At 34.0% G+C, this 13,822-nt stretch overlaps 1 protein-coding gene across 1 annotated transcript in view; it reads left to right on the top strand.

Annotated features, from left to right (window-relative positions):
* The window catches only part of ABHD17B (abhydrolase domain containing 17B, depalmitoylase), a 34,857-nt gene extending 23,111 nt beyond the window's left edge, over positions 1 to 11,746 (top strand). Inside the window, exons 2-4 of the mRNA XM_044659456.1 lie at positions 2,886 to 3,360; positions 7,222 to 7,401; positions 10,179 to 11,746. Coding sequence (XP_044515391.1) covers positions 2,894 to 3,360; positions 7,222 to 7,401; positions 10,179 to 10,398 — 867 coding nt within the window. The 5' untranslated portion in view covers positions 2,886 to 2,893 and the 3' untranslated portion in view covers positions 10,399 to 11,746. The remainder of the gene's footprint in view (positions 1 to 2,885; positions 3,361 to 7,221; positions 7,402 to 10,178) is intronic.
* Positions 11,747 to 13,822: the final 2,076 nt, after the last annotated feature.

The following is a 13,822-nucleotide window of genomic DNA, read 5'->3' as shown; positions in this document are numbered from 1 at the left end:
CGTTCTAAAGATAATTTTGAGTCTAAAATCAGATCTAGAAAAAATTGTGTTGTCTTAATATTTATCTTTGGTGACATTTTCTCTAAACTTGTTCTTTTTTTCCTTTTTCTACCCTCTTCTAAGTTATAGTCTTGACCTTATCAGGTGTTATTCTTGAGCCTTTTCTTTCTATTTTGCCAGTTTGTGTTTGCTGGGAAGAACTGGCTGGTCAGGTCCATGCCATCTTGAATAAATCACTTAGTCAGTCTGGACCAGAGTTTATTCATCTGTAAACTGATATGGGTAAACAAAGTGATTTCTAAAATCCCTCCTAGCCCTTGGAGCTTAAGCTTTTTTATCCATATATACTTCATTTATTCCCTTTAGGAAAGGTAAAGTAGGCAATTATGAAGTTTGTATAAGTTTGCCTGAACCCAGAATTGGAATTTGTGAGATAGGAATGAAAACACTTTTCTTTGAACATGAGTTTATCACAGAACATTCTGGTGGTGGGGAAGCTAGATGACTCAATGAAGAGAGTGTTGGACCTGGAGTAAAGAAGACCTGAATTCAAATTCAATCTTAGAAACAAGTTATGTGACCTTAGGCAAGTCACTTTACCTCATTTTGCCTTAGACCTTTGGAGAAGGAAATGGCAAACCACCTCAGTGTCCTTGCCAAGAAAGCCCCGTGGACAGTAGGGTCCATGGGATCATGAAGTTACAGATACAACTGAATAACAACAAATTTGGGTGGCGATGGAGAAATGGCATAGCTCAGGTTCAGACCTGGGAGTTCAAAATCAAATAATTGAAGCAAAAGAAAGAATAGGAATGGAGTTGTCCTATAATCCACAAATTTAACCAATCTATAAGTGGACTTAGTTTAAAAAATATTTATTCTTGTCAAGTTTTTCTTTACATATATTGGTAAGTCTTGAGATGAGAAACAAGAGTCAGTGAAGAAGGTAGTTTTTCTGTGGACTCAAGATTTATTGTAACTTTACCTTTTTTTTTTTTTTCCTCCCAGACCTGTCTCCCTCTAATCTCAAAACCCTTAGAAAACTCAGTTGGTTCCTTGCTTATTCAGAGTTCTGATGAAATGGGAAAGTAGAAAGAAAGGTTGGGTGGCAGTAGAAAAAAGAAATCCTAAAATAAGCCCTGGGGCTATTAGGGAGAAAAGAAAATGGGGCACGTCAATCCATCCTGCCATCTAGAAATGTCTTAGAAACTTTCACAGCTACCAGCTCTGGCCTGACCAGCTCAGGAGATAATATTTAGGTTTAAGAGTCCATTCCCTCCTTCCTCCCCCCACCTCTCCACTCCTTTTCCTTCCTCAAGATGGTTAGAAAATTGAGACTTTAGAGAGTTTCCCTTGGGGAGTCCTGTGCATCTCTCTCTTGATGGACTTTGGAAGGTCTTATTCCAGATAAGCATGGGGGAAGAAGAAGGGACAGATTTAGAGGAATACTGGGGGCTTAATATGTCCTGATGTGAAGTGAAGCAAGCAGTACCAGAACTATTTATACCAAGAAAGGGATTGATGAATATTTCCTTGTTGTCTTGCCTAGGATCTTCCTATACTCTGCACACCCTAGGAATATATTCACTAATTCAAAACTTTTATGGCATCCCTGTATTATAGATCAAGTTATTTCTAACACCTTTTCCCTATATTATTAATTCAAAGACATTTATTTACATTTAAGAAAAAGTGTACTTTGTGTGACTAGCCAAATCCATTTTGAATAAGTTAATCTCATTCACCATTAGGGATCTTGCATTTCTAATCTCCAATATGGGTGACTTATTTCAGTCATTACACAAAAGTAGTTTTATTGGTTTCAGAACAAATAGTATCTTTTAAGGCATGCTTCTTAAAGGTGGGCTTTAGTACTAGAAATATAAGCTATATAGTTGGTGTGGTGTTTTCAAAGTTGGTTTATTTTTTAATGCTTCTATCCTGTGCCTAATACAAGAGGGCAAAGGAAGGATCAAAAAGTGAGGCCAAGCAAAAGTTTTCATTTCTGTTCCTTAGAAAGTTAGTGATTTACGTGATAATTTAAAATATTGTTATATTAAAGCAATTTTAAAATTTCTCCTTTTTTCTTAATAGAATTGTCTTCTTGATCTAATAATGCATTTAAATGTATCTTGTCTTCCTTAGTATAGATCCTATTTTCAATACATTTTGCTATCCATTTGGCACAAATGAATCTTAGACTAAAGCTATAGGAGGATCTGCCCCATCTGAAATGGGCAAAATTCTAAATGATTGACTAAAGTTGTTGATTCTGTATCCTTTTGATCTTTTGTCCATAGGATTCTGAATATTTTACTACTACTAAAACTATAAAATTTAGTAGATTTTCTATTATGTCCATTATATAAATGTGGCTTAATGAATAGGGTACTGGAATTGGAGACACACATTGGTTTTGTGACCATAGGCTAGTTGCTTAACTTCTCTTAGCCTCAGTTTCTCTTCATCTAAAAAATGGGGCTGATATCTTTAGTGTGCCCGCCTTACAAAGTGTGGTGAGGTTCATATTTGATAATGTTGAACTGTCAAAGTACTTTGTAAACCTTAAAGTTCTGTGTGAAAATCAGTTACTATACATGAGGTTATTGTACATTATTTCCTACATTCATGGAGTATGGTTGTTATTCATTTCATTTTGAAATTTCAAAGAGCAATATACTTTTTTTTATCAGTTGAATGTGACTTTGCCAAGGGAACTTGGCCAACTGTTGCTTTACAAAACTTCCACTTCTCAAAAATCATACCTGCCTCGATCCTTAAAAACCATAAAACTTGACCATGTCTGTATAAACTTCTACTATATAATAATGTATAAATTCCATATTTGGTGATTTGAAAGTCAATTATTGCCTTTTATTTTACAGAATAGAAGATGAATAATCTTTCATTTGGTGAACTATGTTGCCTCTTCTGCTGTCCACCCTGCCCAGGGAAAATTGCTTCTAAACTAGCATTTTTACCACCTGACCCTACTTATACTCTGATGTGTGATGACAGTGGAAGTCGATGGACCCTACATCTTTCAGAAAGAGCAGACTGGCAGTACTCTAGTAGAGAAAAAGATGCTATTGAATGTTTTATGACTAGAACCAGTAAAGGTAACAGGATTGCCTGTATGTTTGTGCGTTGCTCACCCAATGCCAAATATACTTTACTCTTCTCACATGGAAATGCTGTTGACCTTGGTCAGATGAGCAGTTTTTATATAGGACTGGGTTCACGGATTAATTGCAATATATTCTCATATGATTATTCTGGATACGGAGCAAGTTCTGGGAAACCAACAGAGAAGAACCTTTATGCAGATGTTGATGCAGCTTGGTTGGCTCTTAGAACAAGGTAAATTTAAATTATTTGTTTGCTCAACCTTTGAATGCCATGAACATAACCAACAAGTTTAATGAAATATTTAGTTTTAAAGTTATCATAAAAACACTTAAGAAGCCAGGGATAGTGGCATGTGTACGTTCTTGCAACTGGTGAATTATTTGAGTTTGAGAATTCAAAGCTCCTGTAGAACTAATCAAACAGGAATCTACACTAAGACTGGCATCAATATGATGGGCCTTCAGGTATGGAAGACCACCAAGCTGCCTAAGAGAGGTGGATTGGCCCATATGGGCACGTTAGAAGAAACTGAACGCTGATCAGTAGAGTAGAATTGGGCCCGTAAATGGCCATAGCAGTTCAGTTTGGTCAAGATAAAGAAAGCAGCCTCAAATAACAACAAAAAAATGAATAAAGTTCCTATGTGATTTATTCCCTCACATATGTTACTCTACTCACATTCAAAAGGAAATAAAATTTAAAAGTTTTGCCTAACATTATGAATTAATATAGATTAATATGACTTTTTCTTAGCAATTAGATTTTCACTGTTTAGATAGAAAATTAAAATGAAAGGCAAATGTTAGTGTTTCTATGAAAATATATTTAGGTACTGAGAACTCTCATATATCCTAAGTTGTGGCAGCGTTTATCAAATATATTTTATCAAGCTACATTGCTTCCTAATTATTTAGTAGTATTATGATATGACATATAACTTATGTGTTAGGAATGGAAACTGAATCTATGATTTCATTGGTATAGGGAACCCCCAGGTGATGAAACTCCTTTTACTAAAGCAGATTGGCATCATCTCTGCAACTTAGAGTCTTAGAGAGTTGCCTAGAACACTTGAGAGGTTAAGTGACTTACTTGCCTAAGGTTATACGCCCAGGAAATGTGTCAGATGTATGACTTTGAAACATATCTTAATGTTTTAGAAGCCAGGTCTCTAAGTCACTATGTCATACTGTTTTTCTGTGTATGTATGGGGAGAAGAATTAGATGATAAAATTATAAATTCACATTTTGAGTATTCAGCAGTGAATTTCATTAACTTATTTCTGTTCCCTATTATACATTGTATTGAATTAACTTATTCCCTAATATGAAAGATTCATTATTAGTGCTTTATATTTACTTTCAGCCCTTAGAATCATAAAACCAAAGGATTTTATGGTTAAAGGGGACCTCACAGGTCATTTTCTCCTATGAAAAAATAGACCAAGCTATATAGATTAAGTGACTTGCTCTATTGCCAGTTAGTGGTAAAGGTGGAACTAAAAGCCCAAGTCTCCTGATTCCAAAACCAATTTTGTGTTTTAAATTTTTTTCTCTCCCACTGTTCTTTCTACAATGGTATTTAAAATTGTACTTCATAGTTAATTTTATGTAAAAATAACATGGTTCCATTAATTAAGCACACTGAAACAAATACAAATTTTGATTCTGTCACTGAATTTTCAGGCAAATTGGATGTATCTATGCCATAATTTTTTTTTTTTGGCTAGACTTGAACCTGAAAGGAATAAAGTTGGAAGGAGATATGAGATATCATTTGGTCCAATAAGTATATATGTGCTATCATTCCATTAAAACCAAAATTTTTAAAAAGAAGAAACTCTTGCCTGAGCACTCCACAGCCAGATATAAATTGTTTTCCCTTTCATCTTCTGCATTAATATGTTCAAAGTCCTATGATATCTGGAAAAAATAGTAGTTGAACCAAAAAATAATTCCAATCCTGTACATCATTATTTACTCTTAACTTGAAATTTAAACTTTACCAACTATACGGTTTGGGAGGAAAAAAAAATCATTCCCTAGTTTATAAAAGCAGCTAGTTGAACATAATACCATGCTCAACTTCTTAATACTAAAATAATCTTTTATATATGCCAAATTAAAACTAGCATTTCCTTTTGTTTTTCTCTAAAACCCTTACCTTCTGTCTTAGAATCAATACTATATATGAGAGCATTTCTGGTGAAGCAATTACCTAATTTAGAGAACATATTGGTGAAGAAGTCAATATTTTATAACTAATTACCTTTCTCCTTTTTGTAAACAGTTTTCTTAATGTTTCCTCACTTCAAATTATATAAAGCCAAAAAAAAAAGCAATTTACAATTATTTCTACATCTTTTTTAATATTTCATTATTAGTGGCAAGGGTTAACTGGATAAATTCAGTATTCTAAAGGATTTTATTGAATAATTTTAATTGAATTAATTTCCACTCATTTCATCCTGTTGCCAAAAAGGCAGTTTGATATAGGGGAAAGTGTTCTTGACTTGACTTTGAAGTTGGAACCCAAGTTGTAGCCTTCAGCAAATCTCTTTAACTTCTCTAGTTCTGAGTTTCCTCATTTAGAAACTGAAAAACGGGTGAATTAGATGCATGTGTAAGTTCTTCTGACTATAAATTTCCTTTTTCTAGTAAAATAGATATTTGCTTTTCATTTTCTCTCCCATCTTACTAAAAAAGGGTCTGAGTTAGAAAATATTTCCCTAAGTAATTGTGTCACCTTTGTCAGGTGATTTTCTTACTTACTGGAAAAGAATCTCTTTTTTGGCCTTCAGAGTCTATAAAGATTCAAGAAAAAAGTTATTTTAGCATTTACTGTTTGCCAGAAATTAATTTTATTAATTTACTATTAGAATTCTTGTGTCAGATTTAGACACAAATAAATGATAAAAATCAAGGAGTTTTATGTTCGGTTATATGAAATCAGTGATTTAATTTAAAATAAGCAAGCAGGATAGTAATATGAATTATTTTAAGAGAAAATAACTATAACTAGCTAAATATTTTATGAACCAGAGTAAGAATGGTAACTTTATTAAGTGCCTACTATAAAACATGCAAGAGACTAGGCAATGGAGATGCAAAGACAAAAACAATTCTTGTCTTCACAGAACTTAGCCTTTTGTTATAGGGATACCTGTATATGAATGTTATCTGAGGTTCAGATGAAGTAGGGTTAAGGGAAAGTATTCTATTGAAGGAATCAAGAAAGGCTTCATAGAGGAGGTGTCCGCTCATCTGAGAAAAGATAAGAATTTTGAAATATTCATAGGAGACTACATTCCTGACATGAGGATAACTTCTATAAGTGGATACAGACAGAAAAATAGCATGTTTTGTTCAGGGAATTGGGAGTAGTGTGGTCTATTTTTGGGGGAAGAGAAACAAAAGAAGATTAGATTTGAAAGGTAGGTAGGCTGGAGCCAAATTGTAGAGGATCTAAATTCTAGGGTATGGAGTAATATTATATATTAGAGACAAAGGTGTACTAAAGGTTTTTGACCAGAAAATATTGTCATCATAGCTATGCCTTAGAAAGATGATTTTGACAGTTTTATGGAGAATAAGTTAAAGGAAGTGGAGAGCATAGAAACTGGGAGGCCAGTTTAGAATGCTGTTACTATAGTCTAGTTCAGTGATGGGCATACTATTCCCCAAGGGCCAGATCCAGGCTGTAGTTTGCCCATCACTGCCTTAAGCAATTCCCCAGTCACTATATCTGGATGTACGGGCATAGTGATTAGGGAATTGCTTAAGGCAGTGATGGGTAAACTATGGCCTGGATCTGGCCTGGGAAATAGTATGCCCATCACTGGTCTAGTTGAACAATAATAGAGGATTGAACTAAAATAGTGACTAGTAAGAATAAAAAGGATTTCAAAGATAAGAAAGTAGACAGAACTTTTCAACTGAGTAGATATGAAGAGAAAGAAGAGTCAAAAATGACACTCAAGTTCTATAGCTAGCATTTATAATATTCATCCTATGGATAGTACAGAGTCTTAAAAGATCAACCATTATGTATTTTTTAAAAATCATGTCTGAAAAAACTTCTGTATTTTATAGGTATGGTATCCGCCCTGAAAATGTGATTATATATGGCCAGAGTATAGGAACAGTACCATCTGTGGATCTTGCTGCTCGGTATGAGAGTGCTGCTGTCATTCTTCATTCCCCTTTGACCTCAGGAATGCGGGTAGCTTTTCCAGATACTAAGAAGACCTACTGCTTTGATGCATTCCCAAAGTAAGTAGCAATATTCAAATTATTTAATATTAGAGAGGAAAAATTCAAGGGAAAGTAATAATATAAAATAAAAGTTCTGATTGCCTTAGTCACTACATTTAGTATGAAAGATGGGTAAATTGAGGGAAAAATTAATATCATCCCACAAAGGTTACTGATGTAGCAATAAAAGAGTTTTGTAGGAATCCAAATATAATATCTTTGACTTCTCTGCTCTCTTTTAGACTTTCAAAGGAAGAGTGCTATTTCCTACTTGATCCTTAGAACATTTAAGAAAAAAATTGTAGTTATTCGTGAGAAAGATTTGTTAAGAAGAGAGAATTGAGGGGCAGCTGGGTAGCTCAGTGGGTTGAGAGCCAGGCCTAGAGACAGGAGGACCTAGGTTCAAATCCAGCCTCAGACACTTCCCAGCTGTGTGACCCTGGGCAAGTCACTTGACCCTCATTGCTTACCCTTACCAATCTTCCACCTATAAGTCAATACACAGAAGTTAAGGGTTTAAGATTTAAAAAAAAAAAAAGAAGAGAGAATTGTTACACTTCAGTTAGTTTCCTTTCTTCTCTTAGTAATAGCTCAGTATTTTGGAAATGACAAACCAAAAGCCAATGACGGTATGAGAGCAGGATCACTCAAAAAAAAAAAAAAGGTCCTTTTACAAATTAACCATATAGACAAGTGGCTTGAAGGGGAAGCTGAATGGAAATGAACTAGACCCTCAGTAACACGTTAGATGTCATTATGAAAGAGCAGTAGAACTAAGGATATATGCTATTTAGATAAGGCAGTGTATAGAGGGACAAAGTGAGGAAGACACTCTTGTTCTACTTAGGCCAACTTGCTCACACAACTAGAGAATATCTAGCTTTTTTTCTCTTGCCCCTGACTTAGCAGTAGATAGTTGCCCAAAACTATTGGGCAAGAACATAGATTTCTGTCCTAAAACTTGGTATGTCATAGTGGAGAGAAAGTTGACCTTGGAGTTAAGAAGATGTGGGTTCTGACTTTTTGTAACTCTGGGCAAAGTTTTTAATCTCTCAATGCCCTGGACAATTCTATATGGCTATGAGTTGCAGAGAAAGTACCAGTCTGTATTGGTACACTGATTATAGCAAGTGGTATCCTGAATGCTTTGCAAACTTTAAAGCACTATAAATATAAGCTATTACTTTTATTATGATATAACAGGTTTGGTTTAAAATTTTTTTTGAAACATTTTTTATTCTCCTGAGCACAGTAAAAACAAACCCAATTCAGAGTATAAATCGTAATTCACATCAAAATAATTTTGTGAAGAGATGTAATCTAGCTACTAAGTTGATGCTTATTTTTAAAAAGAAAATATTATGTTCATATTTGTTGATAGTTTGAGGGAAAAAGAAACAGAAGAACGTTCCTTTTGAGATAATTATTATTAGTTACACAGCCAAAAATGATTTCTTGTTATGGCTCTGAAAAAACATTTTTCTGTTCTCAGTAATGATTCCTTCAAAAGACAGACATACAATGGCCAGTGTTTAGATAAAAAGCATGCTTACTTAGCTGAATACTTTCAAATGTTTACCAAAACATAAGGGTGACACAAAGGATCTCATAACAAGCCTACTACATCTGAATCTCTTTAAGAGACCTCAGCAGTGGTGATCCAAAGAGGTCTACAGAGTCTCAGAAATAATGTTTTACTAATTTATTTCCTACCTGTAACTCTGGATATTGTATCCTAGTAACCTATTAACACACAAAGAGGTTATGGAGACCTGGATACTGTGGAAGAGAGGGGACAGAAAATAATGTCTTTCCTATTACACAAGTTGTTTCTCCGTCCATTCCACCCTGTATTGTAGAGAACATGATGCTTTGGGTTCCTAGCAGAGAAGACCATTGCACTATTGTAACTCTGCTGGAGTGAATGATCCCTCAACTCCCCTCCTCCTTGTTGAGCAAGTTCTGTGAGACTGCCTTTGATCATCATCACCAGAAACTTAGTATGGTAGCAACATTTATTGAGTGATTCTTTAGAAATAGACATAAACTCATCTTCCTCATTAAGCTCAGATTTTCCCTTGGCATTTTGCTTGTTTCTTGTGCAGAGAAAAAGTTAGATTCTAACATGAAAATTTTTAATGTAAGAATCTGGTTTGGTAAATTTTTGGCATAACCTTATATAGTTTTATTTCAGTCAATTGTATTCTGCTTCATGAAAAATTCTGTAATATAAATACAGTATACTAGTCTAAATAGAATGCAAGATCTGTTTTTTGACAGCATATTAGAGCTGAGCAGAATTGGATCTTTTATCTATTTCCTTCATGTTATTTCTTTTTTTTTTTTTTTTTTTTTTTTTTTTTTTTAACCCTTGTACTTCGGTGTATTGTCTCATAGGTGGAAGATTGGTAAGGGGGGTCAAGTGACTTGCCCAGGGTCACACAGCTGGGAAGTGGCTGAGGCCGGGTTTGAACCTAGGACCTCCTGTCTCTAGGCCTGACTCTCACTCCACTGAGCTACCCAGCTGCCCCTCCTTCATGTTATTTCTGAGAGATACTATGACCCAGGGTCACAACGCTAGTAAATGAGGAAAGGCACGGCCTCTAACCCAGGTCTTCTAATTCTTTATCCTTAGTGATCTTTCCACTCTACCTCAGTTCTGAAGCCAAGAGAAAACAATCTCTTCTGAGCTGATTCAGAGACATTTTTAATGACTGAATAATCTCAGATCTTTCATTGAAAAAGATTAATTGTTCATTTGTATAGCTAGCTTACTTTTCCCCTTTTCCTCACAGCATTGACAAAGTCTCTAAAATAACCTCACCAGTGTTAATAATTCATGGGACTGAAGATGAAGTCATTGACTTTTCACATGGCCTCGCATTATTTGAACGCTGCCAAAGACCTGTGGAGCCTCTCTGGGTTGAAGGAGCAGGTCATAATGATGTGGAACTTTATGGACAGTACCTCGAACGATTGAAACAGTTTGTGTCACATGAACTAGTGAATTTGTAAATTACTTTGTAGATTTACATACTGTGTTTTGTTTTGATGCTGAACTGGACACCTTGGTAAAAAACATAAAACCTGAAGGTTTTGTTTGCAAATCATGTTAGTTGCCTTCATAAATGTACAGGTATGATTTGTTAACAGAATTAATGAAGGTTTTAATTACCAGTATAAGAAACTGGAAATAACAGTATCATGCAGTCAAGCTGTGTAATTTATATATTTTATGTGTTTTTTTTTTTAAAAAAGAGAGACGAAAACCACCAAGATGAGTACTGTATGAAATTTTAATTCTGTAAAAATCAAATGCTGTAAAAATATTGCCAAATGCTTTCACATACCAGAAACAAATTTATAAATATTTTTTAAAACATCTCAATGTATTAACCCTTGTTGCACTAATGTAATATTCTTTTTTAAAAATGTACATCTAAAAAAGTGCAAATAGTCATGTTAAAATAAATTGTAGTAAACCATGAGAACATGCAAGTTCTGAGAGTTGACCTAGACCCTGTTGTGCAGGGTTAATGGTTAAAACAGTTATTTTGTTTCCATTTTTGTATCCATATCCTAATGGTTTCTTACATTTTCTCTTTTTGTTCATGACAGTGTTAAGACTTCATTTTTGCCCCTTAGGTATTAATTTACCAACTGGTTACTTTATAAAGGGAAAGTCACAAATAACACTGAATTTTAACTGACTTTGAGTCATGAGGTCAGTACCATGAGGCAACTATTTAAATTCTCCTAGTAGAAATTTCAAAGATGTTAGAATCTGTAGAGTGATTTTTGTGTGCAGCAATTTTTAAACCTTCGAATGATTGTGTAGAAATGCAGTACTCTTAATAATACTGGAAACCTGAAAGTTTATTCAGTTTTCTTTTAATTGGTATCACATGCATATTTGCTGCTGTATACATTCAGGTTTCCTTTGGCTGTTTTTAAAATATAGAACCTCTTGGTTTTGGCTGCCATCTGAGAATCTCACTAATTTACTCCTTAGAAAAGAAAGAAAAGAGAGAACTATAACATTTTGTATTAACTAATGTAGTTTTAAAAAATTCAGAAAAACAAAACTGTAAGTTGCCTTTCCTTGAATGAATCTTGCCTGAATAAAACTATGAAAGAAAATTACAAATAAAATTAATGGTATGTAGTCTAATTTTTAAATGAATGAATATTGAAATAATACACACTGTGGATATATTTTAAGGCCTTATGTAGTTTTAATTGTTCTGCTTGTTCTGTGGTTATGTCTAAGACTATTGTATATGATTCCCTTTAAAATATATCAAGTATTGTGAATGCTATGGTTTAGATGTGTCAGATTAACAGTAAAACAGCAAATATCCCACCCAGCTGTGATTCTGTGTTTATATTTCCTTAACTCAATCTCCCACCCCTGTTGCCTTCTACCTTCAAAAAAATTTGGAAGAAGGAGATATTAGAAATCATTGTCATAATCTTTGTGTAAAGAAAAGTTTTCCTAAATCTCTGGTTCATATTAATTTCCTTTCCTTTATAGCATACTACCAAGAAGTTGGATAAATGCTTACTATGGGAACTGGTTTGAAAAAATTCAGATATTAATGAGTAAAATGTGAAGTAGAGATTAACCTTGGCAGCAGTTGATACTAGACTTATATTCAACTAAAATTCAAAGATTAGAGAGAAAAGACAAAGGTAGACTGCAGATAATGGGACACTTCATTTAAAATCCCATTATTAATCAAACTTGTTAGTTTTGGGATTCATAATTCTCTTATGCTTAAGGCATGATATTGTTGTCCACAGATTTATTAAATCACTAATCATTACATTAAAGTTTAGCTGATTTGTTTTTCACTATTGTACCTACTATCCTTTTACATGTAATGGCTTCCAAATTCTTCCTGCCACATGATGATCTTTGCCCAAGTAGATGAAATATTAATGGATATCAGTGGTAAGTAGTTGTTTAGTTGTGGTTTAACAACAGTTATGCATTGAGCATCTACTCTGTTAGATTCTGCTAAGTGCCTAAACTCTTTGACTCAATTTTTTTTTAATAACTTGCCTGAGGATTCTACTAGGTTCTTTATAGTATATATCAAGGGAATATTTAAAAATATTATTTTGTTATAAATATAGTTTATTTTCCTAAGGTCAGTAAGTACTATTTGAGTATATTAAAAGCCTCTAAAGATAATAGCTACTAGTTAGATGAATAAATGGTTCATTTAAACAAAATAGATATAATTTACTAATTTGTTCTCATTTGATAGAATTGGGCTTGTCTGTGAGCTTTAAGTGATATAAAACAAAATAGAATACAAAGCGAAAAGATAGCATTAATTTCCAAATCAAAGTTAAAACATATCATTTGTATTCTGAACCATGGAACTATAGACATTTATCTTGATTAATTTTTGAAAGAATTGTTGTTCAGTTGTATCCACCTCTTCATGACCTTGTGGACTTTACTGTCCATGAGGTTTTCTTGGCAAAAGTACTAGAGCAGTTTTCTATTTCCTTCTCCAATGGATTAAGGCAAATGGGTGAAGTGACTTGCCGAGGGTCATACAGCTAGTAAGTTTCTGAGACCAGGTTTCAACTCAGCTCTTCCTGACTCTTAAGACCAGTGGTCTATCCACTAAGCTACCTAGTGCATTGGATATTCTATTTGAACATTTAAAGTAGTTTTATATAACTCACATAGAGGCCATGATTTTCTCCAGTACGCAGATAACTATAATGTGGAATGCTAAAGACTTTGCAGGAGCTCATTCTTGGCAATTCAGTGGCCTCCAGAATATGTTAAAAGTTACTAGGAAGTACTAACAAAGTATTTGCTTAGTCTTGAGTGCTGAAAATAGTCCTCTGGTGGACAAGGCTGTTTAAATCATTATGTCTGTTATTCCTGAGCAACAGAGGCAGACCCATGTATTTTGGTATGAATATCCAGGACTCATAGTCAAGAAAGCTTGAGGTTTAAGTCTTGGTTATAACATAAACTTCATTTTTCTAGAACTCAGTTTTCTCATGTGCCAAATGGAAATAATATTTGTACTAATATCACAAGGGTATCTTAAGGCAAAATGCTTCATGTGGTGCTACATAAATGTAAATTTATACAATAATTTATATACATTTGAACACATGAAAGCATGTAATATATTTAAATATTTTTAAGCGAAAAGGAATGAATCAGACTTACAGAAGATATAGATATGAAAGGTTAGACAAAAGTTACTGGGGAAAGCATTATCATCCTCACTGAATCATTGTGATGAAAGCCCTTTGCGAACCCTAAAGTAGAAATAAAAGCATTTATATAGTGCTTTATGGATTTCTGACCCAACTTCAGAGGTTGAGTGGGGGATTGTTTGGGATACTGGAGGCAGGGAAGTAATCCAAAAGGATATTACAGTCATCTAGGCATGGAACAATG

This window comes from Gracilinanus agilis, chromosome 1 (genome assembly GCF_016433145.1).
Source record: "Gracilinanus agilis isolate LMUSP501 chromosome 1, AgileGrace, whole genome shotgun sequence".
Classification (NCBI taxonomy): domain Eukaryota; kingdom Metazoa; phylum Chordata; class Mammalia; order Didelphimorphia; family Didelphidae; genus Gracilinanus; species Gracilinanus agilis.
The sequence above is the reverse complement of the archived record's forward strand: the minus strand, read 5'-3'. Positions and strand labels throughout refer to the sequence as shown.